General features: G+C 44.0%; 1 protein-coding gene across 2 annotated transcripts; it reads left to right on the top strand.

Annotated features, from left to right (window-relative positions):
* The first annotated feature begins 323 nt into the window (after nucleotides 1-323).
* On the top strand, nucleotides 324-26,765 carry LOC139534226 (actin nucleation-promoting factor WASL-like). 2 transcript variants are annotated; one of them, XM_071333167.1, is made up of 10 exons: nucleotides 324-758; nucleotides 9,791-9,925; nucleotides 10,064-10,150; nucleotides 10,326-10,422; nucleotides 16,974-17,166; nucleotides 19,627-19,669; nucleotides 21,640-21,793; nucleotides 22,794-23,290; nucleotides 25,392-25,497; nucleotides 25,600-26,765. In XM_071333167.1, the coding sequence occupies exons 1-10, from the start codon at nucleotides 654-656 to the stop codon at nucleotides 25,659-25,661; spliced, it is 1,479 nt and encodes a 492-aa protein (XP_071189268.1). In that variant the 5' UTR covers nucleotides 324-653; the 3' UTR covers nucleotides 25,662-26,765. The 2 variants fall into 2 exon arrangements, with proteins under 2 accessions (XP_071189268.1, XP_071189269.1); XM_071333168.1 differs by lacking the exons at nucleotides 324-758; nucleotides 9,791-9,925; nucleotides 10,064-10,150; nucleotides 10,326-10,422 and adding an exon at nucleotides 12,800-16,391.
* The last annotated feature ends 915 nt before the right edge of the window (nucleotides 26,766-27,680 follow it).

Here is a 27,680-nt window from a genome sequence, read left to right as displayed (position 1 = left end):
AATAGGATTTCACTAGTTCGTGCCTGCCTCGCCCCACCTCTTTGCTCGTTTTGGCCAATATGATTATTTTGTTCCCATTTCATACGACACGCTCTGGTCTAATTTGGGTTAGTTATAAGAATCTTTGGTATAAACATTGGCTGGATCGTACCATTCTATCATATATATATTTTTTAATTGTGCTTCTTTTGATATATTTGCATTTATTTTACTTTTATTATAAAGATAATACATTTTTATGTCATAAATGTTGTGTAACATAACCGTTTAATGCTCTCAAAAGGATCTAGTCGTGCATTTCAAAAGTGCGCACTCCCCCAGTTACGTTTTTGGTTTATTCCCATAGACTGCCATGTTGGATTGAGTCACAAATATGCCGCTACTTGCGCTGGAGTTCCGATGAAAGTTTAGTATCTACCATATGCAAGACGTTGCAGGAATGTTCTCATAATTTGGATTGAAGGAGGACCTTACGTTGTGTTTGGGACCAACGGAGATATTATCATACTAAAGCTGTTTCTATCGGGAAGTGAACAAACGTGCATCGATGTGAGGGTCCGGTTGCAGGCCACGGGAGATCAATGACTTGTTTGTTTGCGTTTCATACAACGTCGAATCGGAATCATAACACACCTTTTGGTTGATTGTCAATAATGAGTGGCCATCTGCCGCAACGGCGGCCCGCTAACAGTGCATCCAAACTGCTAACCCCACAAGAGAACGACTGTCTCTTCAATTACCTCGGCAGGAAATGCACCGTAAGTTTATCAGTTGTTATACTTTCTTTACTAATTGTTCGTGAATGATGTTTACCCTTTTCAGGATGAATTGAAACTTCTGTAATTGATGCCTCAATATGTTTGATATAATAATCGAAGGAAAACAACTCTCGCCACTGGCACTGACGGTCCTTCCCTTGGCTTCGGCTAGACTGGTGGAACAGGGGTAGGGAAAAATACATCTTGATATCCCGGGACATAGTGACATTTGGGCGGTAGAAAGTTTCAGTCAAGCCCCGAGGCCTCGGGTGTTCCCTGACACACCTGCATAACATGGAAACACCCAGAAGAACCAAACCACTGTTAACAAGAATGTGCTGCTCGGTTTTGTTGGCCTAGACCTGGGCCAGTGTTAGGACCTGCTAAACTCATCAACCTGGCTACGAATATTTTTCGTACTGGCGTTGCATAATGTCTTGGCTGATTTCGGAAGCAGCCTGTGTGTTCAGAACAGCCTGTGTGTTCAGAACAATCTGTCTGGCATGCATTGTTCTGTTGTCCACACAATACTTTCTCATGGGCAATCACACAATTAAATTCAGTTGATTGCTCTCCTCGGTTTTTGAGATGCAGTAATCAGTGAAGAATGTGACCAGTGTAGCGTTACAATGTATCACTGTAGCAAATTAGCTCTGATGGGCAGGGACTCTATTTAATGTGACAGCTTGAAAAATGATATTATATAACGCGTTTTGTTATCATTTCACCCAGCCAGGAAATTATATTTCAATAGAAACAATGTGTCCTCTTGAAACATGATCTGCGTTGATTGCACCCTTTAACCTCAGGTATTTAAGTTGGTGTAATGTACAATAGCAGTGTAAAGGTCTACACTTATGTCAACAAAATAGGTATACAGTATCTATTTGCTGGTTTTACACCCCAGTGTGTCAACTTGATCTGTCAATAAACTACCTGGCTAGCCTTGGGTGGTAGGCTAATGTCACCCGATGTCAATTCAGAGAGAGAATGCACCCACCTCACTTATTTCACAATACATGCAGGTATGAGCTACCTGTAAACACCAGGTTGGTTGATACAATTGGATGGCAGTTAAGGCTGTTAATCAGTTCATCAGGAATGTGGTTTAATCAGATTTCCTCATGGATATGGGTCAGGCTGTGTTGTGTAATGTTTGAAACTAAGTTGGTAGGTTTCTACCCAGTGTGAAGTTGGATACTGCTCGCACACTTTCCCTACAGTGGTTGAGCCTACAGTTTCTCCAGAGTTGATAGTTTTGTCTCGGTAGTAACTTTCCCATGCCACGTTACCACACCCTTCGCTACTTCCCCATATCACCTGGCGTTGAGTCATGTCACCTTTGTCATGTTCACAAAGTAGGCTAAGATGGTGTTGAGGAAGTCATCTTATCTTACTTCCTCTTTCTCACGTGGTGGGCCAGAAGAGAGTCCCGCCTCCTACCTGTCTGTCACAGTCATACCTGTCCCGGGTGTGTCTCTGCACCTGTGTTGTACACCTGCATACGCAGCCAATGACATCATTCCACAGACATCCAGGCCATGTCACTCACCATGTGAGACAGCCCAGGCAGTTGCGTGAGCGACATTCCTGCCTCGCTCTCCGCATGAAAACACTCTTCTTAAAATCCTCGAAGTGAGCGATTGCTTGTTATGTAATGGTCTCATGTAGCTAGAGAAGGGAAATGTAGGAAGCTGCTGTCTTTTCTCTTCCTCCACAGAGAACTGAACACTGAACAGCCCCTGACTTCTGTGTTTAACCTTTGGCTTATTCCAGTTGTTAAAGGCAAGTTATGCTAGCTGAGCCAGAAGCTAATGTCTAATACCTGTTGCCTGTTGAGACATGGATGTCATGTGCTAGTTGGAATCAGAGCTGTGTCAGTGGATTTCAGCACAGGGCCTCTCTCTGTGTCTCTATCTCGGTCTCTATCGCTCTGTCACTCCCCTCTCTTTCAGTGATTCATACATACAAACAGTGAGCAGCACACTCTGAAACGCAGGCCCTGCCAGATGATGAATCACACGTGTGAGAGGTCCAACCTGTGCTGCTGTGGTTTCACTGACATTCAACTCATTGGTATTCCTACTGCTTCACTTTTTACTATCAGCACCGGGCTAGAGGTGGAAGCTATCCAACTCGCGTTCTGTGTGAGTGAGACAGACACAGAGACTGCCTGATCAGCAGTCCTCTCCAGCAGGAAGTGCAGTGGTCAACCTCCTTCAGTGTTTTGTGCTGGAGTGGCGCAAATGTGCCTTTTGATCTTTACCTCATACTCTCCTTCCCAACCTCTTCCCTGTTCCCACTTTCCCCACCTCGGCCTCCCCTTACCACCCCTACTCTGGGCCTCTGCCTCCCATTACCAATCTCTGTATTTCCTACTACTCTCCAGTCTCTACTCCTTCCCAACTCCACTCTGACTTTCCCTCCTCTCTTTCTGTCCTTCCCAGCCCTAGCCATTCCTACTCAATCCCACTTTTTAGGCTACATGGGAAATACTTTCAGGACATGGATGACACTTACCGTACATTCAACATCCTGTTTGTTTGTTTTCCCTGTGAGCCCTCTACAGTCCTACTGGCTGTAGTGTGTAGTAGCACCAGCAGCCTGGAGAGTGGTGCCATGGCGAGCTTTGATGATGTCACTGGGACTGGGTGCTGCCTGTGGCCAGTGGGGCTCGTTCAGGCTGCCACTTGTGATCAGAGCTCGAGAGGCTGATGGATGAAACCGCTCAGCTCTGTGTGACCTCACTGCCTTAGTCCTGTTGTGGGCACAGCCAGCTAGATGAGCACAGACAGATATTGCTTTCTTTGAAATGTAGTCTAGGCTAGAAAGCTTCATGTCCCCAGACACTGCACAGCCCTTACCCATCTGTGTGTAGTTAGCTACTAGGTGTTCTCGGGAACTTGCTTTACCACTTTCTGCTCTGGCCTGCCTTTCATCTGCAGGGTAATGGGCCCGAACCCCTCTGCGAGGAGGCTAGTAAACTTGGGGAAGAACCTGGGTCCCGTTTCCCAAAAGCATTTTAAGGCTAAGTTCATCTTTAGAACCTTCGTAGGAGCATCGGTAAATCTCTGTGCTGTTTCCCAAAACCATTGTTACTTAAGTTTCACTTGAAAGCGCTTGTTATTTACTGACTGCCTAAGACCGCTTGTAAAACAGCTAAGTGTTTCGTGGGCTGCTTTTTTATCCTTCTGCGTCACTTTATTCACCGAAGAGCTCTGCTAAACATAGAATCAAGATGTTTCTGTCTGACTGTGACCAACAACTTCTGAACAAAGGCCTACAAAGTAGCCAAAATATTTGCAATTGTTACAAACAAGTGAAGCATAAAAAGCTTAAAATGTAACCCGAGATGACTGCATTAAAATATACTTTTGGTAATATATGTGGACACTGCTCATCAAACATCTCATTCCAAAATCATGAGCATTTTTATGGCGGTGGTCATCCCTTTTGCTGCTATAACAGCCTCCACTCTTCTAGGAAGGCTTTCCTCTAGATGTTGGAACATTGCTGCTGGAACTTGCTTCCATTCAGCCACAAGCGCATTAGTGAGGTCGGGCACTGATGTTGGGCGATTTGGGCCTGGCTCGCAGTCTGCGTTCTAATTCATCCCAAAGGTGTTCGATGGAGTTGAGTTCAGGGCTCTGTGCAGGCCAGTCAAATTCTTCCACACCGATCTCGACAAATCATTTTTGTATGGACCTCACTTTAGTAAAGTGCCTTCTCCAAACTCTTGCCACAAAGCACAGAATCGTCTAGAATGTAATTGTATGCTGTAGCGTTAAGATTTCCCTTCACTGGAACTAGGCCTAGTCCGAACCATGAAAAACAGCCCCAGACCATTATTCCTCCTCCACTTAACTTTACAGTTGGCATTGGGCAGGTAGTGTTCTCCTGGCATCCACCAAACCCAGATTTGTTTCCACTGCTCCAGAATGCAATGGTGGCGAGCTTTCCTTCACTCCAGCCAACGCTTGACATTGCGCATGGTGATCTTAAGCTTTTGTACGGCTGCTCGGCCATGGAAACCCATTTCAACTCCAGACGAATAGTTATTGTGCGGACATTGCTTCCAGAGGTAGTTTGGAACTCTGTAGTGAGTGTTGCAACCAATGACAGACGATTTTTGCGTGCTTCAGCACTCGATGGTCCCGTTCTATAAACTTGTGTGGCCTACCACTTCGCCGCTGAGCCGTTGTTGCTCCTAAACGTTTCCACTTCACAATAACAGCATGTACAGTTGACCGGCGTAGCTCTAGCAGGGCAGGAATTTGACGAGCTGACTTGTTGGAAAGGTGGCATCCTGCCACGTTGAAAATGACTGAGTTCTTCAGTAAGGCCATTCTACTGCCATTGTTTGACTATGGAGATGGCATGACTGTGTGCTCGATTTTATACACCTATCAGCAACTGGTGTGGCTAAAATAGCCAAATCCACTAATTTGAAGTGATGTCCACATACTCTGGATATATAGTGTAAATAGGCAATGTGTACATATATAATTGAATCATATTGAAATACATTTTCAGTCACATGTTATTTATCACATGCTTCGTAAACAACAGGTGTAGACTAATAGTGAAATGCTTACTTACGGGTCCTTTACCAACAATGCAGAGTTAAAGATTAAATGAAAATGGTGATACTAGGAATAAATACACAGTGAGTAAAAATAACATGGCAATAATACAGGGACTACCAGTACCGAGTCGAATGCACGGGTACGAGGTAACTGAGGTTGCTATGTACATTCTGTGCCTTCAGAAAGTATTCCCACCCTTTGACTTTTTCCACACATTTTGTTACAGCCTGAATTTAAAATGGATTAAATTGTTTTTTTTTCTACACTGGCCTACACACAATACCCCATAATGTCAAAGTGGAATTATGTTTTAAAATGTCAGTAAGTATTCAACTCCTTTTGTTAGGGCAAGCCAAAATAAGTACAGGAGTAAACATTTGCTTAACAAGTGATGTAATAAGTTGAATGGACTCACTCTGTGTGAAATAATAGTGTTTAACATGGTTTTTTGAATGACTACCTCATCTCTATACCCCAAACATACACTTATCTGTAAGGTCCCTTAGTCGAGCAGTGAATTTCATACACAGATTCAACCACAAAGACTAGGGAGGTTTTCCAGTGCCTTGCAAAGAAGGTAGATAAAAAGCAGACATTGAATATCCCCTTGAGCATGGTGAAGTTATTAATTACACTTTGGATGGTGTATCAATACAACCAGCCACTACAAAGATACAGGCGTCCTTCCTAACTCAGTTGCCTGAGAGGAAAGAAACCGCTCGGATTTCACCATGAGGCCAATGGTGACTTTAAAACAGGGTACAGTGTTTAATGGCTGTGATAGGAGAACTGAGGATGGATGAACAACATTGTAGTTACTCCACAATACTAACCTAATTGACATAGTGAAAGAAGGAAGCCTGTACAGAATAAAAATATTCTAAAACATGCATCCTGTTTGAAACAAGGCACTAAAGTAATACTGCAAAAAATACGGCAAAGCAATTAACTTTGTTCAGAATACAAAGTGTTATGTTTGGGGTAAATCCAATACATTACTGAGTACCACTTGCAAGCATTGTGATGGCTGCATCATGTTATGGGTATGCTTGTAATCGTTAAGGACTAGGGAGTTTTTTTTTTATGTTCAAAGGAAACTGAATAGAGCTAAGCATTGGTAAAATCCTAGAGGAAAACATGTTCCAGTCTGCTTTCCACCAGACGCTGGGAGATTAATTCACTTTTCAGCAGGACAATAACATAAAACACAAGGCCAAATCTACACTGGAGTTCCTTACCAAGAAGACGATGAATGTTTGAGTGGCCGAGTTACAGTTTGACTTAAATCTACTTGAAAATCTATGGCAGATCTGAAAACGGTTGTCTAATTTGAAATAATAATGGGCAAATGGTGCACAATCCAGGTGTGGAAAGCTCTTAGAGACTTACCCAGAAAGACTCACTGCTGTAAACACTGCCAAAGGGGCTTCTACAAAGTATCCACTCAGGGGTGTGAATACTTGATATTTCTGTATTTAATTTTTAATACATTTGCAAAAATGTCCCCAAACAATTCTTCTCTTTGTCATTATGGGGTATTGTGTGTAGATGGGTGAAAAAACTAATCTATTTAGTCAACTTTGAATTCAGTCTGACACAGTGGTCGATCACGATCGACTTGTCGATCTCCAAGGCATTTCTAGTCAATCGCCAAACATTTCTGTTAAAAAAACTAATAAACCCTTGTTTTCCTATTTAAAAAAATAAATAAAAATAAAAAATTTAAAAATTTGTCTCGGGTTGTTGGTGGTAGGTGCAGCCAATTCAGCTGCCCTGCGTGCCAGGTAGGCAAACTGTTGCCCTTTCATGCGTCTGAAGGTACACACTCTGCCTTCCCGGTGGGCCTGGAGAGGAAATCAAGTGCACTATGCCACTGCTGGCCAATCAGATTGCTGAGATGACCGAGTCTGCAGTAATTTAGCAGGCATAAAAGACAGCTACGGCAAAATTGATACTGTGTGATTTCAAAACGTTTAAAACTGTGACTAGAGAGAGACTGTCAACGAATACAGCAAAGAGCTGCTGTTTTTATGAGTGAGATCATGTTTAAGTTCTTACTCAGCGCTGTCAACACTTTCTATTCAACACGTTTATAACCCTTAAAATGCGCGTTCTTCCTATTTCAACTCAGCGCTACAACAACCAGTGCAGCGGTAATGAATTAGTAGGAAAGTGTATATATAGGCCTGCGTTCTTATTACCGGCTTGGGTCTTTTTTAATATCAAGGAATATTTCACTTTTCTCTGTTCATAGGAGTAACAACACGAATTTGTGCATGAGGCAGAAATAATGCGGTGCGACTCGAGTTTCGTCATCAGCTGGAAGACGGTGTCCCTTTTTGGTTAGTGTCAGTGGAGGAAATGGAGAGCGGAGGGATGTTGAGAGACGGACCTTCAGTCTGCTGCTCTCTCTCTCTCTGCTGAGACTGACCATCAGGTGCAGGCACCATCATCCCAGTAAAGTAAAAAAGCAAATTATTGAAATGTGCCTCACAAGTAATACAACAATGGATCCATTACCAGTGTGATCATATAGCCTACCTCAAATTTTAAAATTATATATTTTTTAAAATGTCCCGAACAACAATGCACTGGCAGGTAAATTCAAGCACAGCTAATATGCGGTGATAATGTATTGGGCCTATAGCCTACTGAACAAACCTCATTGCTCCAGTACTGTTTTTAATAAGTTAATGTTGCATAGGCGTAAATTTAAGTCATGTTCATAAAAAATCGGAGTGGTAGATCTCGGCATGCATGTTGACTCAAAGTGATCTTGACTCAGAAGGTTGGTGACCACTGGGCTTCTGTCTCTGTAATTTGTCTAACGATGCACTTAGCGAACATTCTCTCCGCCTGGTGTTTTTGGCTTTCGGCCGTTGTAGGAACGACGCATCGTAAGCCTAAGTTCCATCGGTATCGGGAAACCGGGCCCTGATCTTGAGTCTGTATAGTGGAGCCTGACATCCAGCCCTGCTGAGTCAGAGGATTCTGCTGCAAGCCTGTCTGCCCCAGCCGGATCACACAATGGGCATGGAAGGAAGGCCTGGCCACATCAGTCTAAGACCATGAGATACTTGGCAATAACTCTCCAGTTAGCGCTCTTTGAGCTAGCCCTTTATCTTTATGACAAGTTATCTTCAAAGAGCTGAGGACATTGTTTGCATTGCTGCAGCGGCTTCACTTGGTAACCACTGCTCCCTGAGACGGCCTCCTCCTCCTCGTACAGGGCTGCCCAACCCTCTTCCTGGAGATCTACCGCCCTGTGGGTTTTCAGTCCAAACCTAATTTAACACACCTGATTCTACTCAGATATGCTCAATTAGGGTTGGACAGTTGAGCTCCAGGAAGAGGGTTGGGCTACCCTATTCTAGAGCTTCTAGGTCTAGATGCATTACTGACATGTCTGCTGTCGGAGTCAGTCAGCAGTGTGATAGCTCGGTCCTATAGAGAAGGGCTGTTACGGTGAGACGCGTTATGACAGGCCAGCCTTCCTGTTCTCCTCTCATTACTATAAGTAAGTGACGAGTATATTCACCACTTTATTGGCAGCCTGACAGGCTGCTTTACCGTCCTGCGTGAGGAGACTGCTGAGATGTCAGTAAGCAATACAGAGGACAGTACTGGCACACGTACGCACACAAGAGGACAGGGTGACTTTAGTCCTGCTGAGAAATGAACTGCGCTGCGGTAGTCTAAACTCTGCCAATGCTGTCACACCTGTAGTAGTGTTTCTGCGCATACATTATTTTCTAACCTTTTTATTTAAAGTTCGACTTGGCGAGATGAGGTTGCCCTGAGCAGATCCACAGATATTGAGATGAGCGCGATGTAAAAATGTTGAGCGGTCACATAGTATCTGCGCACATGCACGGGTGCGCTTCACACTGTTACAGCGTGATCTCTACGGGACCAAAACAGCAGAGAAGTCTAGCCTCGCGCTTCAACGCTCTTAGTTGTTGAGGAAGTCGGCCTGATATTGTGTATACTTGGGTCCTTGAGTCTACCTTTTAAAGCAGGAAGTTGATTCCATTGAGGTGAAATGAAGATTTTTAAAGGGAGACCTGGCCAACACTGCTTCACTGTAAAACACAGACTGCGAGTGTGTGGGTCTCAGTTAAAGCCCTATTACATCCATTTGACACGTTTAGTCATTTAGGCGACTCTCTTATCCAGAGCGACTTACTGTTAGTGGGGGTTAGAGCGTTGATCCAGTAAGCGAAAGGTTGCTGGATCGAATCCCCGAGCTGACAATGTAAAAATATGTTCTGCCCCTGAGCAAGGCATTTAACCCACTGCTCCCCGGGCGCCGAAGACGTGGATGTCGATTTAAGGCAGCCCCCCGCACCTCTCTGATTCATAGGGGTTGGGTTGAATACACAAGACACATTTCAGTTGAACGCGTTCAGTTGTATTAAACCCCTTGTGCCTTTCTCTCCCCTGCAGTCGCTGTGTTCTGCGGTGGTGCAGGTATACTCAGCAGACAGGAACTCAGCCTGGACCAAGAAGTGCTGTGGTGTGGCCTGTCTGGTCAAAGACAACCCAGCACGATCCTACTTCATCAGGGTGTTCGACATGAAGGTGGGTTTAGTTCACACTGTAAAACAACACATTTCACTACTCCTATCTGATGTATGTGACGAAAGATGGATTAAAACAAATATATTTATATATATATATAATAATAATAATAATTATATCCACTCTCTCTCGCCACAGGAGGGTAGAAACATGTTAGAGCAGGAGCTCTACAACAACTTCTCAATCACTTTTCCCAAATCTTACTTCTTCACATTCGCAGGAGACGTGAGTTATCCCTTTCTCTATGTACTTGATGTGCCTTGCTCCAGCCAAGTCCTTTCACATGTCATGGTCAATTTTATTAAGGCAAAAACCTGTGTGCTGTCTTTTGAAGCTTGCCGTGTTGTTTGTTCTTATGACATTCCACTTCCTGCGTTTGTTGGCGTGTGTGTGTGTGTAGTCGTGCCAGATGGGACTGAACTTCGCCAACGAGGAGGAGGCAAAGCTTTTCCGGGGCGCCGTCGAGGACCTGCTTGGGAGACGACAGAGAAAATCTGGTGACTACTACCTACCGACGCCATCTTTGATTCTACTGACCTTGGACCTCTGATATTAAAACCATCTCCTCTCCTCTGACCTTAGCTTGGTCTGCTAATGATTGGGCAGATCCTCTCAATTTTAAGATACAGATCCTCTCAATTTTGAGAGATGGATCTCTCCTTCTTCCTATGCCATCTCCTTTACTTCCTGATTGTTCAATTGACAGCTCTCGCTCTCTCTGGCCCACCGTTAAGGGCTCTAGCTCCAGTAGAAGGGGAGCAGATCTAGAATCAGCTTCACCCTCTCCTAAATCCTAACATAAACATGTGCCTGATCAGCTAAGATCAGTGTCCAGGGGAAACAGTGGTCTGCCGTGCCGCTTTTTGAAGTGCTCATGGAGATCAGCTTGCTATAATGATAAGGTCAGGACTGTTTGTCCTCTGTCCCAAACCAGCAAGATTCGATGCAGTTTCTGTATGGATGATCTTCTTTTTAGATTTGAGCTCTGTTTTGTCAGTCAGTCTTGTGATCGTTCTGGTTAATCACTAACTCGTACACGTACGCTTGACAATCAATCCCCACACACACACATCCATGCTGCTTATAAACTAACTCCGTCCGAACCCCCCCACTTACCGAGGAGTTCCTCTTTGATCCGTATACTTCAGTCACCTGTAACTCCATACCAATCCCTTACCTCTCCCTTTCACTAACACTAACACACAGCACCATACAGGAGTTTAAATCTATACATTTTGTTTTACAGAAAAAAGACGTGACCCTCCAGGTCAAAATGGTAGGTCCTTCATGAAAGTCTTTTTTTTGGGAAATCATTTTGATTTTAACCAGAAATCGACGTAGACACTAAGTTTTCAATGAAATAACCCTGAAATTATTTGACTTAAAATATACATGCACGTTAACAAACACACTCGTCCCCACGTGGCTTTGATTGAATGGTTCCAGTGTAAAGCCATTGGATAATCCACTGAAAGCAGGTTGTCCCAGAGTGAACACCTCTCCCAAGCCCCTAACTAACAGATTACCTACCCTACCCCCCAGTCTTAATCTTAAGCATAAGGGGTATGGAAGTACTGTATATCTGACTGTGGCATCAGTGGTGAGAAGCAATTTCTATGTACATAAATCCGCCTTACAGGACATGCTTAGGTATTCTGCGTACACACTCCAGAAAGCCAGTTCTACAGGGACGTTGAGCAGATCCCTCCCCTCAATCTTAAAATACCAAACCTGTGACACCACTCACACACCATCACACACTCCAAACCAGGCCATATGAATAATCAGCCTACCTCCACATTCACAGTAGATCACTTAGCTATAGGTAAGATGCTACAGTTGAAGTCGGAAGTTTACATACACGTAGGTTGGAGTCATTAAAACTCGTTTGTCAACCACTCCACAAATTTCTTGTTAACAAACTATAGTTTTGGCAAGTCGGTAAGGACATTTGCTTTGTGCGTGACGCAAGTCATTTTTCTAATAATTGTTTACAAACAGATTAGTTAACTTATTCACTGTATCACAATTCCAGTGGGTCAGAAGTTTACATACACTAAGTTGACTGTGCCTTTAAACAACTTGGGGGGGGGGGGGGGGGATGATGTCATGGCTGTAGAAGCTTCTGACAGGCAAATTGGCATAATTTGAGTCAATTGGAGGTGTACCTGTGGATGTGTTTTCAAGGCCTACCTTCAAACTCCGTGCCTCTTTGCTTGACAACATGGGAAAATCAAAAGAAATCAGCCAAGACCTCAGAAAAAACATTGTAGACCTCCACAAGTCTGGTTCATCCTTGGGAGCAATTTACAAATGCCTGAAGGTACGACATTCATCTGTACAAACAATAGTACGCAATTATAAACACCATGGGACCACGCAGCCATCATACCGCTCAGGAAGGAGACACCTTCTGTCTCCTAGAGATGAACGTACTTTGGTGCGAAAAGTGAAAATCAATCCCAGAACAACAGCGAAGGACCTTGTGAAGATGCTTGAGGAAACGGGTACAAAAGTATCTATATCCACAGTAAAACGAGTCCTATATCGACATAACCTGAAAGGCCGCTCAGCAAGGAAGAAACCACTGCTCCAAAACCGCCATAAAAAAGCCAGACTACGGTTTGCAACTGCACATGGGGATAAATATCATACTTTTTGGTGAAATATCCTCTGGTCTGATGAAACAAAATTAGAACTGTTTGGCCATAATGACCATTGTTATGTTTGGAGGAGAAAGGGGGAGGCTTGCAAGCTGAAGAACACCATCCCAACCGTGAAGCACTGGGGTGGCAGCATCATGTTGTGAGGGGGCTTTGCTGCAGGAGGGACTGGTGCACTTCACAAAATAGATGGTGTCATGAAGGGAAATGATGTGGATTTATTGAAGCAACATCTCAAGACATCAGTCAGGAAGTTAAAGCTTGGTCGCAAATGTGTCTTCCAAATGGACAATGACCCCAAGCATACTTCCAAAGTTGTGGCAAAATAGCTTAACCTCTCTGGGATGTCCAGCATGGCCAACATCCAGTGACAATGCAGAGCGCCAAATTCAAATAAATTACTATAGAAATTATACTTTCATGAAATCACACATACAATACACCTAATTAAAGCTACACTTGTTGTGAATCCAGCCAACGTGTCAGATTTCAAAAAGGCTTTACGACGAAAGCACACCAAACGATTATGTTAGGTCAGTACATAGCCACAGAAAAACACAGCCATTTTTCCAGCCAAAGAGAGGAGTCACAAAAAGCATAAATAGAGATAAAATGAATCACTAACCTTCGATGATCTTCATCAGATGACACTCATAGGACTTCATGTTACAAAATACATGTATGTTTTGTTCGATAAAGTTCAAATTTATATCCAAAAATCTCAGTTTACATTGGCGCGTTACATTCAGTAAGGTTTTGCGTCCAAAACATCCGGTAATTTTGCAGAGAGCCACATCAATTTACAGAAATAGTCATTATAAATGTTGATGAAAATACACATGTTATGCATGGAACTTTAGATAAACTTCTCCTTAATGCAACCGCTGTGTCAGATTTCAGGTCCAGGTGAAAGTTCAGACGATAAGTCATATTACATTTCCTAGAAACATGTCAAACTAAGTATAGAATCTTCTTTTAGGATGTTTTTATCGTAAATCTTAAATAATGTTCCAACCGGAGAATTAATTTGTCTTCAGAAATGCAATGGAACGCAAGCTACCTCTCATATGAATGCGTGTGACCAGCTCGTGGCACTCTGCCAGACCTCTGACTCATTCAGCTTCCATTCCCCCCTCCTTTATAGTAGAAGCATCAAACAAGGTTCTAAAGACTGTTGACATCTAGTGGAAGCCATTTCCACTGTATCCTGGATAGGCAAAGAGTTGAAACACCACAAACCTCAGATTTCCCACTTCCTGGTTGGATTTGTTCTCATGTTTTTGCCTGCCATATGAGTTCTGTTATACTCACAGACATCATTCAAACTGTTTTAGAAACTTCAGAGTGTTTTCTATCCAAATCTACTAATTATATGCATTTTCTAGCTTTTAGGACAGAGTAGCAGGCAGTTTACTCTGGGCACCTTTTTATCCAAGCTACTCATTACTGCGCCCCTCTCCCAAAGAAGTTAAGGACAACGAAGTCAAAGTATTGGAGTGGCCATCACAAAGCCCTGACCTCAATCCTATAGAAAATGTGTGGGCAGAACTGAAAAAGCGTGTTCGAGCAAGGAGGCCTACAAACCTGACTCAGTTTCACCAGCTCTGTCAGGAGGAATGGGCCAAAACTCACCCAACTTATTGTGGGAAGCTTGTGGAAGGCTACCCAAAAAAACATTTGACCCAAGTTAAACAATTTTAAAGGCAATGGTACCAAATACTAATTGACTATATGTAAACTTCTGACCCACTGGGAATGTGGGGAAAGAAATAAAAGCTGAAATAAATCCTTCTCTCTACTATTATTCTTAAAATAAAGTAACTAACTGACCTAAGACGGTGACTTTTTACTAGGATTAAATGTCAGGAATTGTGAAACACCTTAGCCAAACTCAGTTTATGTAAACTTCCCACTTCAACTGTATATATAACCTTATAGAGTATAAGAGGCGCGTCATTCTCAAATCCCCTCTCATCAGTACCCAGACAGGCTGGGGGTGATACGGTTCATTTGCGTTTTTCTTGAACTTATGTCACTTAGTATCTGTACAGTAAGGAAAGCTCTGGTACTATCGCAGTCAAAAGCTCTTTAGAGATGCTCTCGGGAACTGGTCATGTAGATTTGCTGTGGTGGAACAGTACATGCAACATTCCTTGGCGTCGCTTATCAAGAGTGCATTCTATTGGACTTCAAAGCTAGTTTGCTCTGTGCTTGGCTCCCCATAGTGTTGTACTGGTCTCACTGGGGGGGACAGACCGTGTCACCACAATCAACTCCTGGTCTGCTTAATCAGGCTAAGCGGATTTAATTCAGCTGCTAACGTTAGGTACTTCACAACACTCACACTACCCCAGTCCACTCACAGCACTGGCCACGGAACGGAAGGAGTTGTGGTGAGGGTGGGGGGCTGAATTGGGGACATTTTCTCCATTTGTGACCTGTAAACAGATTCCTGAGGGTGATGTTTTTACATGGCACGGCCCAGACCTATCTTGTTCTATGAAGGATGATCAGACTGGCATGGCTTGGGCTGTGCCCATACAGACAACATTCTGGCCTAGCAGGCATGGTGTGTTCTGCCTGTGGCCATAGAGCGGTTTGTCTGGTGTCCCAGTGTCTCTAGTAATGACAGGTGAGAATGACCCTGCGGATAGGAAGAGAGCACAGCCAGATCCAATGGTTGTACCACGTTGGACAGGTGGATGTGGTGCCGTGTTTGTTTGGGTCTGACTCACTAGTGTGTGTCTGGAATTTACCACGTTCACCCAGAATGTTACAGTTTCTGTTGCCTTATCGCTCTCTTTCTCACACTCTCTCCTTCTTTCTCCATGCTGTCTCTCTGAGTCCTGTCTCCCAGCCAGCCAGCCAGCCTCTCTCTCTCTGATGTAGATTCATCATGTTTAAGAGAATCTCAGGGATTATGGTGGATTAGCAGTGGGCATTAATGGTTATGTAAAATCCAGCAGCACTGTGATTTGCTGGGATTAGAGGTGGGCTGGAGTTGGGGGTGTGGTTTGGCCCGCTGGTGGAGAAGGGAGGGGATGAGAGAGTAAAGGGAAAGAGTTTGGCTCGTAGAGCTGAGACCTGGCAGTGCTCCCTGTTGCGAGAGCGAGGAGAGCGCACTCTGTTTGGAGGCGGGGCCAGCTGTAGCTGTGGCATTTGCCCAACCCCTCGGCACCTCACTCAGCCGGAGGGTCTTAGACAGTAGGCAGAGCCAGGCAGACTATCTGGTCATACCCTGCTCAGTCTCCTCTCTGGTTGCTCTTCCACCTGGTTCTCTGGATCTGTTTTTGGAAATGCCTGGAGTTGGTTCTATGGCTCGCACACCCTGTGTTCCTCTCGGGATGTCTTTCTGATTCTCTAGATCTTTGGATCAGTGGCTCTCTGAGCTATAGCCCAGGACTAAGCACCACGTAGTCTTGCCCCCCCCCCATGCTGCCGCCATCGCTCTGAGATGATGTTCTGTACCACCTTCCTGTCCTCTCCCTCTGAGGACCTATCTGAGGGGGGAGGAGGAGGGGCGATGCTTCCGGGAGGGTGTCTCTCCACCCTCCACTGCCTGATCCTTCCCCAGGAGGAACTATATGCGCCCCCCTCGAACCTCGCTACCCGCCTCTCGCTACGCCACGGGGACCACGCTTGCGGCGTGGCGGGTAAGATGCTGCTGGACGTCAACGTGGCGGCGGCCGGAGAGTGTAAGGGGGACAGAGGGTGGAGGAAGGGGGACGGAACTCCCTGTGACTGTAGTCCCTCAGTCTCGCCCTCGGTCCGGAAGAGCCCCCGTGGGGACTCCAGCCACAGAGGTAGGTGGCTCGGGAGTCAGGACACTCATGTCCATAGAATTCAGTTTGGATTGACCACTATGTGGGTGTCACAGGACGTGGGAGCCACAGGTAGTGGCAAATAGTATTCCGTGTGAGAATTCCACACGAATCTCATCCAGTCAGTGTTGTAGTGGTGGTTTTGTTTTTCTAGTTTGCTGTGCGTTGGTCCATCCCTGTGGTCCCACTAGCAGACATCTCTCTGACTGCTCCTAAGCCTAATGGGAGGCATTAGAGAGGAGATGGTTTTACACGAGGAGTGCTTACTGAGATTGTAATTTGATCACAGTAGCAGATAGTGTGTTGTGACGTTGGCTAAACTCTCCAGGTGTTAAAAGTCAACCCGCTGTCTCACCCTGTGTGCCCTCTCATTGAACTAATTGTTGGAGGACGCGTCAATGATGGAAGTAGGCCTCATTAATGAAATGTACATCAAAAGTATTTTGTAATCGGTATCTTAAACTACCTAGTTCCGACACTCTGGTCTCTCTTCCCCCAGACCCAGACTCTCCCGGACTGTAGCATTGTGGGTACTGTAGTTCTGACTCTTCTGTTCCTCCCTAGGCCCTGCCCTGCCCATGGCCACGGTGGACATCAAGAATCCAGAGATCAGCAGCGTGTCACGGTTCCACGGCCACAACTCTCAGCTCAACATGGTGAGCAGCAGCGTCAACAACAACAAGAAGGAGAAGAAGGTGAAGGGAAAGAAGGGCAAGAAGCTGACCAAGGCAGACATCGGCACGCCCAGCAACTTCCAGTGAGTATTCTTTCTAATTTATTCCCTTTCCTTTCTGTTCTATTCTGTTGTGTGGTTGTTGTTGTCTTTTTTTGTGACATCTGAGAAGTAAGGGTCTTTCACAAGCCCTCAGTGTGGGTTGAATCCATCATTAGGTTTGTGGCACTTCTAGTTACTCACTGTGATGTCAAGTTAGGATGTGGCCCGTTTGGGTCAACTGGGGGATATTGCACGGCTAATGTATAGAGCAGTACCTCTAGCCATACTGCAATGTGTTAATGTGCAGGCTTAGAGTTGATGGGACTTTTTAATCCTGGACATATTTCTAATCACATGTAATATGTATCTGGCACGATTGATGCGAGGATTATCTGTCCCGTGTTTTTAGGAATTGGACACTGGTAGTCAATATTATGGTACTGGGTTACTGAAGTAGTGTAAACCAGGGGTATTTAACCGGGGGTCGGCACCCAGGTACTGCAGGGGATCCGTGAAAATAAATTCATTTATACAGTACCAGTCAAATGTTTGGACACCTACTCATTCAAGGGTTTTTCTTTTTACTATTTTCTACATTGTAGAATAATAGTGAAGACATCAAAACTATGAAATAACACACATGGAATCATGTAGTAACCAAAAAAAGTGTTAAGCAAATCAAAATATATTTGAGATTCTTCAAAGTAGCCACCCTTTGCCTTGATGACAGCTTTGCACATTCTTGGCATTCTCCCAACCAGCTTCATGAGGAATGCTTTTCCAACAGTCTTGAAGGAGTTCCCACATATGCTGAGCACTTGTTGGCTGCTTTTCCTTCTCTCTGTGGTCTAACTCATTACCAAACCTTCTCAATTGGGTTGAGGTTGGGTGATTGTGTAGGCCAGGTCATCTGATGCAGCACTCCATCACTCTCCTTGGTAAAATAGCCCTTACACAGCCTGACGGTGTGTTTTGGGTCATTGTACTGTTGTACCGTATCGCTGCAGAATGCTGTGGTAGCCATGCTGGTTAAGTGTGCCTTGAATTCTAAATAAATCAGACCATGTCACCAGCAAAGCACCATCACATCTCCTCCTCCATGCTTCACGATGGGAACCACACATGCAGAGATCATCCATTCACCTAACCTGTCTTTCACAAAGACACGGCGGTTGGAACCAAAAATGTCACATTTGGACTCATCAGACCAAAGGACAGATTTCCACCGGTCTAATGTCCGTTGCTCGTGTTTCTTGGCCCACGCAAGTCTCTTATTGGTGTCCTTTAGTAGTGGGTTCTTTGCAGCAATTAGACCATGAAGGCCTGATGGGTGCAGTCTCCTCTGAACAGTTGATGTTGAGATGTCTGTTACTTGAACTCTGAAGCATTTATTTGGGCTGCAATCTGAGATCTAATGAACTTATCCTCTGCAGCAGAGGTAACTCTGGGTTTTCCTTTTCTTTGGCGTTCTTCATGAGAGACAGTTAAATCATATCGCTTAATGTTTTTTTGCCCTGCACTTGAAGAAACTTTAAGTTCTTGAAATTTTCCGGATTGACTGACCTTCATGTCTTAAAGTAATGATGGACTCTTTCTCTTTGCTTATTTCACGTCTTCTTGCCATAATATGGACTTGGTCTTTTACCAAATAGGGCTGTCTTCTGTATACCACCCCTACCATGTCACAACACAACTGCTTGGCTCAAATGCATTAAGAAGGAAAGACATTCCACAAATGTACTTTTTAGAAGGCATACCTGTTAGTTGAAATGCATTCCAGGTGATTATCCTTATGAAGCTGGTTGAGAGAATGTGAAGTGTGCAAAGTTGTCATCAAGGCAAAGGGTGGCTACTTTGAAGAATCTCAAATATAAAAATAAAAAAATTAAAATATAAAATATATTTTTTTACACTTGTTTTCTACATAATTCCATATGTGTTGTTTCATAGTTTTGATGTCTTCACTGTTATTCTACAATGTAGAAAATAGCAAAAATGAAAAAAAAACTTGAGCGAGTAGGTATCCAAACTTTTGACTGGTACTGTATATATCATTGTTTTTTGTGTGGATATTTATGTTCCAATGTTTTTTTTAATGAATATCGCTAGCAACAGAATAAACACATTTGGAATTAGGTGTATCTTGTTTTCTATTGATTTGTTTCTCAACACCTAATATTGAGTAGATTACACTCTGGAGTATCTGTCATAGGCTTTGAAAAAGCACCTGGGAATAGGCTACCAGTGTGGTAGCTGCCGGGTCTTGACTTGGACATTTAAATTTTGCCAACACATGGCTCACCTTTGTTTAACCAGGTAAACGGCTGCTCTTAGCGAACGTTTGCGTGGAGTTACCTTTTCTAGTTAGGCTACTTTAGAGTTTACACTTCCTCTGTGTGTCCTCTCATCCCCTGAGTGTAGGGTTAGGCTACCTACTATATACTGATCGGATCGTTCCCTCAGGCTCTGTACTCCTCTCTCTGATCATATGTTTCCTTCTAGGCACGTTGGCCATGTCGGCTGGGACCCCAACACAGGCTTCGATGTGAGTATGACTGACTGAGGAAGAGATATTGTTGTCTATACTGAAGCCTCTGGCTAGTAGGATCTTCCCCTACTTCTAATGGTATGGGAAGATCCTATCTGACCTGTGATTTGCCTCTTCTCACACGGTGTTCTACCTGGCCTCTGTCATAACGTATGGGACGTTTTAATGTCACATGAACAAGTACAGTGAAATGCCTTTCTCGCTAACTCAAACCAGTAGGCCTGGACAGTGGGATGGTTTCTCCCCGAGGATGTGTATTACTGGGAGAAAGAGGGGGGGGGTTGTTGGATTTTGTCCCCCTTACCAGTCCTCTGGCTCAGAACTTGTTTATTTCTGAGGTAGTGTTCGTCAGACATGATTCTCCTCAGAACTAAATATGAAATATTATGACATATCTCTGCCCACCGCAGAAGTCACTGCCAGCCCAGGGTTACACAAGGAGATTTAAAACCTGTTTCTGCATAATCCATCCATTCATTTCCAAAAAAGGATAAGTAATTATTGCGTGGTGTTCTACATCGAACATAGCAGACGAACCGGGGGATTTGTTGAAATTTCTAAAATAAGATTTCAATGATTTTGCATTTCTGAGCTTTAATACTTTCAAGGACTTAAGTGGAGAGAGAGATGAGCGAGTTTAAGAGAGAGGATCTTTTAACATGTTTCGACAGAAACAGGAAAGAACCCTGCAAGGTTTTAAAAATGTATTTACAGCTGTAATTCATTACATAAAAGAACACAACCTGCATTACATAGAGGTAAACAAACTAACTAAGCTGTTTGTGTGTCTGCCCAGAGAGCTAGAGTAGTGGTTTAAAGTAGATATGATATAAACCTGTGTAATCTAGTTCTGTGGGAATATAATCTCACAGCCTTCAATCCTCTCTACCAATGGGCAGTGCCAGCCTGGCACAGTTCCCCTCAGCCACCAGGTGGTGATGCAGGGGCTGTTTTACAACAGGGGTGCCAACATCAGAACAGTTTATCTGAGAACATGAGACCGCCAGCTCTGACATAATGTGGTTCTGAGTAATGTTTTATCCCAGTGAGGTTCTACCCAGATGCCATTTTTGACCGATATCCAATATTTTCCTTGACCAGAAACCCGTTACTGATATTTAAAATTTTAGCAGCCTATTAAGCATTCTGGTACACTTAAATAGTTGAAAAAAACACACACACACTGACCAAAAAGTTATTTTGTTGGCATTTACGTATGTCCCCATTACCAGTAAAACAATCAAAACCCATTTCTTTCACTTACTTGCTGTGCTGTTTTGTTGTTCAGGTGCTCGAGGTGCTCGACCAGTCGGCGAAAGCCACCATCGTCCACAACAGAGAACGGTTGATTGTCAAGGGCAATGAATTATATCTTGGCGTTATTGAATTTCGCGTTTGAGTTGTCTCGCTGAAATTTTCTTGACCTTGTTTAGTTGTGCACTTAGTAGTCACTGAACGTCTGTTGGTGATGCACTTTCAAATGAGTAATTAGGTTTGTGGTATTGAAAGATTTCACTTGATCCCCTCCGCGGGAAATAATAGCAGCACAAATGTTGCATATGGCCTTTTTGTTATCTTCCTTTGAAACTTAAATAGATCCACACAGCAGACATTGTGGGCTAGGTTAGTAATGCTGTGTTGCACGTGTAGCGCTGTATTTTTTGTGGTGTCATTACGTCGTCTACCTACGTTATACAGGTATGCACGTCGGCGTTAAACTATACATAGAGCCGATGCCGATGTTGGCATTTTTAGCGAATATCTGCCAATTCCGATATGCTTACCGATTATTATTTATTTTTTTATTAAATGATTGTATTTTTTTTAAATGTATATCTCTCGTGCATCCCTAGTTCTAACTCATTGAGGTTCAAACTAAGTGAAATTCTGAGAAGTTCTAACTGATAGGAGTTCTAACCCAGCATGGTTCTATTTCCTGTAATCCAGTGTTCTCTTCTCTCCTCCAGGTGAACAACCTAGACCCGGAGCTAAAGAACCTGTTTGACATGTGTGGCATCTCTGAGGCCCAGCTGAAGGACAAGGAGACCTCCAAGGTCATCTATGACTTCATCGAGAAGAAGGGAGGAGTGGAGGCAATCAAGATAGAGCTCCGCAGACAAGGTGTGTGTGTGTGGGGAACTAAGGGCTTTGGGTTGTGTGTTTGTCAGAAGAGTATCGATAGTTGGTCACATTGACTTACAAAAACAAGTTATCTTGTAGCCTATGTAGTGTCCTTATAGATTATTTAGTGCTCTAGAGTCTAATGTTCAGTGTGTGTTCCTCAGGTCCTCCACCTCCAAGGTGGTGTGGTAGGTTGGTTTAGCTCTGCATGGTGCTGCTGTGGCATTAGTATATCAGACTAACTCTGTCCTCTGTAGGACAAAAGAGTCTAACACCGGGTTTCCCAAACTCATTCCGTTTTTTTGTTGCCCTAGCACTACACAGCTGATACAAATCACCAACTCGTCATCAAGCTGTGTAGTGCTAGGGAAAGAACCGAAAATGTGCACCCAGGGGGGCCCCGGGACCGAGTTTGGGAATCCCTGGACTATCACAGGGGTGCACAACTCAGCCCCTCGTTCCTCAGGACTGAGGCCCTTGAAGACCAGGGTCTGTATCCACGAATCATCTGAGTGAGAATGCTGATCTAGGCTCTGTTTTGTCTTATAGATCATAATGAGTAAATTATATGGAAAGATCCTAGATCAGCACTTCTACTCGCAGATGCTTTGTGGATACGAGCCCAGAGCTGTGTGCCCCTGGGCATGATGTAACATGTATGGACCTTGACAGGCCAGGAGTCCGATTGCAGTGTGCTGATGAGGCGTTTTCCCTTTCTTGACTGTAGAATGACATGTTAGTCAATGCTATACTCTTTTATACTATCACAAAGCTTTTGTCTGAGTTTCTGGGTTAGTTGAGAAGAATTACTTGAAGCATAGCTGTCCCTAGTGGCTACAGTCATTACTGCATGGTGTCATAGCAGCAATTGAGCTGTATTTATTTGCTGCCTTTCCTCTGAGGTTCTTCTAGAATCTAAAGCATGTTGTGAAGTGTGTGTGTGTGTGTGTGTACAATAGTAGATGCCATGCTAAAATTATTTCTCTTCTTTCTGGTCCAGCCCCTCCACCCCCCCCTTCCAGAGGTGGACCCCCACCCCCTCCCCCACACCAGACCTCTGGCCCCCCACCCCCGCCCCCACCGGTCAGGGGCAGGGGCGCACCTCCCCCTCCTCCCCCCTCCAGAGCGCCCACCTCAGCACCACCACCTCCTCCCCCCTCCAGAACAGGCATGGGAGCTCCACCCCCACCCCCAACTAGAGGCCTTCTGCCCCCTCCTCCCCTGGCTCCCCATGCCCCACCTCCTCCCCCACCTCCCTCCTTCACCCCAGCAGGTATTGGTTCCGGAGCACCCCCTCCTCCTCCCCCGCCTCCCGGCCCTCCTCCCCCGCCCATGCTTCCGGAAGCTGATGGAGGGGGTGGAGGTGCTTGTAAGCCCTCAGCCCTGTTGAGCCAGATCAGGGAGGGGGCTCCGCTGAAGAAGGTGGAGCCCGTTTCTACCAGCACTGTCCGAGGCGGACTCCTCGAACAGATACGACAGGGCAAACAGCTAAAGGCTGTGAGTGGACATTACCTCCTTATACATTACTCACTAACCCAGGGTTCCCCAACTGCCGGCCCTCGGGCCAAATCTGTCCCGTCAGCAATATGATTTGTCACCCCAAAGCAATTATGAATATTTGTTTAATTTAAAAATAAAAATGTCGGACCCGAGATGCAAAAACTCCCAAATGCAATGTCCCAAGAAGGCACTTACCCTGCCTAAATAATGCAAAAGTTACATTTTAACTTCATTCATGAGGAGAGAGAATGCAGGAGACATTCAAATAATGATAAAGCATGCAGTGGACAATTTTGTGGTGCTGAAATGTAAAGCTGCAACCGCAGTGCAATCAATAGGAGATGAACAGCACCTGGTGCTGGAAATATAGCTAACTTGTTATGCAAGTGTTGCACAGCAACAGATGGAGAAAAACTACACCAGTCGAGTAATTCATTTCAACAATGATCTTCATTTTAATTTGACTTTACAAACAACAAGCGGGTTTAATTGGAGTCTATTTCTTAAGAGCCTAGGCCTATATAAAATAACTTCCTGTGGTAGGTTGAGACTCAACAGCATTTTCACAATATTTTTTTTTATTGCCTTATAGAAGTGGGATTTTTTTTAAAATTAGGCCTACTTACAATTGCAACTGTCCATTAATGTAGCGTCCTACATAAGACAATAATTTAAAGAAAAAAAGGCTGTGTCTGAATGTCTGTATAGGGCTCCTGCTCCTGTAACGACAGAACAATTAGAAAATACTGTCAGCTTGACCTAAATATCCCAGAATAAGCACCCACAATGTTAGTATTTATTAAATACAGTCATATTGGCCACTAAGTTGTTTAATTAGTAGGAAAAGTTACATTTCCCCTCGGACACGATCTTGTGGATGTCGGGTGAGATGGATGCGATTTTGATGCGCAGGCGGTCCTCAATCGACTTGTGTGAAAGCCGGTTCCTGGCGTGAGTCTATACCGCGTTCATAGAGGAAAATGAGGGCTCGCAGGTGTATGTCCATCCACACATTGTTAGCAAATAAAATGTGAGTTTCTTTATTGTGCTGTGTTCCTCTGAGAATGCCACCCAGTTAAGGCTTCAATGTTTCTGCGTCGGCCCTCTGTCTGGGACGGGAAGGCCACTTTGAAAGTTCTACGCTTAGATTCATAATGTCTGAGATTGAATTATTTGCAGACAGCGACATTTTCATTGCAAATAAGACACACTGGCTTGACGTTGGGGAAAAGCTAGAAAGATGAGCCTATATCTCTGTACATTCTACCCTGAAACTTCGATTTTCATTATCCAGCTTTGATAGATTTTGTGATCAAGCTAATTGTTCTGAACAAATGTTGATGTTAAAAAAACTACTGTAGGCTACGTAGACGTGTTTTCCCCACCAATCAACGCACAGAGAAATAGACAAAAAATAATAATAATAGAGACATGGGGATTTTTTTTAATGAGCGTAATCAGATCTAAATGATTATTTTATTGTCACTGAATTTATTATGTACTAATCAGATGTGTTAAAAACGTTGCTCAAATTGTAGTGTAGGCCAATTAACTGTGTTAATATTATGTACTAGTTATGTTCTGGCCTGCCGACTATTGGCTCAGAAAAAACTTGTCCCGAGGTCAAACCTAGTTGAAGAAACCTGCCCTAACCCCTATACCCTAGCACCTACCTCAACCCCTAAAATCCAATTTATGATTGCTCTGGCATTGCTTTCCGGAGGCTCCGTACTGAGGGTGTGATGCAATTGTGGATCCTCCAGAGTCTTGTAGAGGCCAAATCGAGCTCCGTACCGCATCGCCGTGCACTTCCCAAATTTTGTAACGATGCAGAGGGCTCCGTATAGTTCCGCATTGACATGATTGACAACTTCCTTCACAACAGCTCTGCTCCGCGAAGCGCAAGCAGTATGAATGCACTGGCTTCTACAGAGGCCGTATCGCAGTAACTGTTGTACGGCCAATGCAGCCGTTGGCTTGACCATGCAGCGCCTTTAAGGCTAGCCCTTCACACTTCCCCTATCCTCTACAGATACTAGACGCACATTCCCCTATACTGGAGAGTGTTCACTGGTGTGTGTTCCTGTGTGTGTTCCAGGTGACTGACGAACCAGGGTCAGGAGGACCCGCCACACCTTCAGCCGGCATCGTAGGAGCTCTGATGGAGGTGATGCAGAAGAGGAGCAAAGCTATCCACTCCTCAGGTACACACACACACACACACACACACACACACACACACACACTAGATAAGAGGTTGCTGTTATATTCGTACCAATGTATTTTGTTTGTCTTTCTCTCCCTAGATGATGATGACGATGATGACGAGGAAGAGGACTTTGAGGATGATGATGAGTGGGATGACTAGCGACCCTCCCCCTCGCAGATGATTGACAACACTACATTGTTCCTAAATTGTCTTTCTAAATCTTATTCAAATGATAATGTAAATGTTTTATCAATTTGCTGTATATTTTTGTTGCCTTTATGCTCTTTTTTTATTTTTTATTATTAATCTGTGCAATACCTCATTTAATCTGTAAAGGTTTGTCATGTTATCTTTCTGTAAAGTTTTTCTTCTCTCTCCTGGATTTAACATTTTTTATGTCAAGTTTCTCTTGATCTGGACGAGGTCAGTCAGTGACTGGAGGGAGAACAAATGAACAAACTGTCAGAGCCCTTAATAATATAGTTGTTAAAAATCGAGAACACTATTTTCATACCCTTCTCTTACTTTATTTTTACTTCTTCAAAAATACTAGTTTAGCACTCTTATTTTCTTATGAAATCAGCTCTGTTGGAATATTTAGCCCCATTCGCTGTCAATGGTAAATCTACTCAGAGTTTGTATTTTTGCACGAATTGAAAGAGGCTCAGTACGTGAATACACAGCAGTATCATGGCTGTATCTGCAACGTTTTGCTTTAAAGGCTATCACTTAAATGATCCAACACTCTCAACCCGTACACTACAGTAGTACACACACACACACACAACTGTCTGTTCTGTCTTTTGGTTTGTTTCATCATAGTTACACTACATTATTGATTACAAATGGTTATCACACAAACATCAATGTTTTTTTTATAGTAGCAATCGGACTCCTACAGTTATTTGTTTGAATCAGGTCGGTGCAGACGAGGGTGAATTAGTTTGTCAACTTAATATGACATCTGATCTTGCAGCCGAGTGTCCCTTGAGCTGTTTCACTAACAAACTGTCCTTCAGAACCAGTGAACTACACTAACACTCATCTACTATTGACACTAACCTGACTACACAGGGGGATACGGCTTTCTCCTTGGAAGGGAACCAATGCTGTTTTATTTTTTTCAGTATCGCTCTGTCTGTTTTCACGGTTAGTGAAACTGCGTTCAGGAACCAGGATATATGGACAACAAACCTTCAGAAATTAGGTTGGAAGAATAATGGACTATTAAATTGTACACAAATAAATGTTAATATTTACAGAGATGCTCTCCTGTTTTCTGTGGGATGGATGTGAGTATGTTAAATATGAACAGCCTTTGTACAGTAGGATATGCTCCTTTTACAATAAGTGCTTGTTTGGGCCTAAGGTTGTTTGAGGGAGAGCAACTTCCCTGTTTACCTATTTTGATGTGCGAGCACGTTCAAGGCCTGAACATGGATGTGTGTGTGTGCGTGCGTGCCTACTGAGCACACTGGCATCCCTTCCATCAGTAGTGAGTGATGACCAGAGCTCTCATCACCAGCAGCTTAGCATGACTGATTAGATGAGCTGGCCAGCTTCACATGGGGTCCTTGAACGGTACATATCGAAATGAATATGGAAGACATGAGTCTCTATATGCTACTGATATAGAGTCTGATCTACACTTAATATTTCTGACTGTCCAGTGATGTTCCACGGCATGTCTGAATGCCTGAATATCCCCCTGGTATGTCTGCTCACACAAACTGAAAAAAGATTGCCTGCGTTAATATTTAGATTTAAGTGTAGTTAGTTATTGCAATCTGTTCCAGGTGAGTGTAGCTATGCCAAAGATGGAGGGGGTGCAGCAGGGTAGAGTGTGTTCTGTGTCCACGCTCCTTTGTGCACTTGGTAAGCCTGTGGGACCTATGAAGGGTTTACGAAAGGGATTATAGCAGGCATGTCACAGTTCCAGGCCCCCAGCATTGTATGGGAATTACACCTGAGCAGTGAGCTGGGCACCCTTGGTGACAATACACTGAGAACAGAGCATGGACATATAGCAACACGGGGATTTACTGTAGCACAGGTGGCATGGGAACAACACTGCTTAATGGGAATACGTGGACATATGCCGAAAGTCCACGACAGCCACTAAATCGGAGTACATTAATGTTTGCTGGAGGCCTGTAGAAGTGTGATGGGAGGGTTGGA

The sequence above is a fragment of the Salvelinus alpinus genome, chromosome 11, assembly GCF_045679555.1.
Source record: "Salvelinus alpinus chromosome 11, SLU_Salpinus.1, whole genome shotgun sequence".
Classification (NCBI taxonomy): domain Eukaryota; kingdom Metazoa; phylum Chordata; class Actinopteri; order Salmoniformes; family Salmonidae; genus Salvelinus; species Salvelinus alpinus.
This window is presented reverse-complemented; position numbering and strand designations above follow the sequence as displayed.

Coding starts and splice junctions, on each gene's coding strand:
- LOC139534226 (XM_071333167.1), top strand. CDS start 654: ATGAGTGGCCATCTGCCGCAACGGCGGCCCGCTAACAGTGCATCCAAA. Junction 10,423..16,973: donor GAGACGACAGAGAAAATCTG/GTGACTACTACC, acceptor GTTCCTCCCTAG/GCCCTGCCCTGCCCATGGCC. Junction 19,670..21,639: donor ACCCCAACACAGGCTTCGAT/GTGAGTATGACT, acceptor TCTCTCCTCCAG/GTGAACAACCTAGACCCGGA.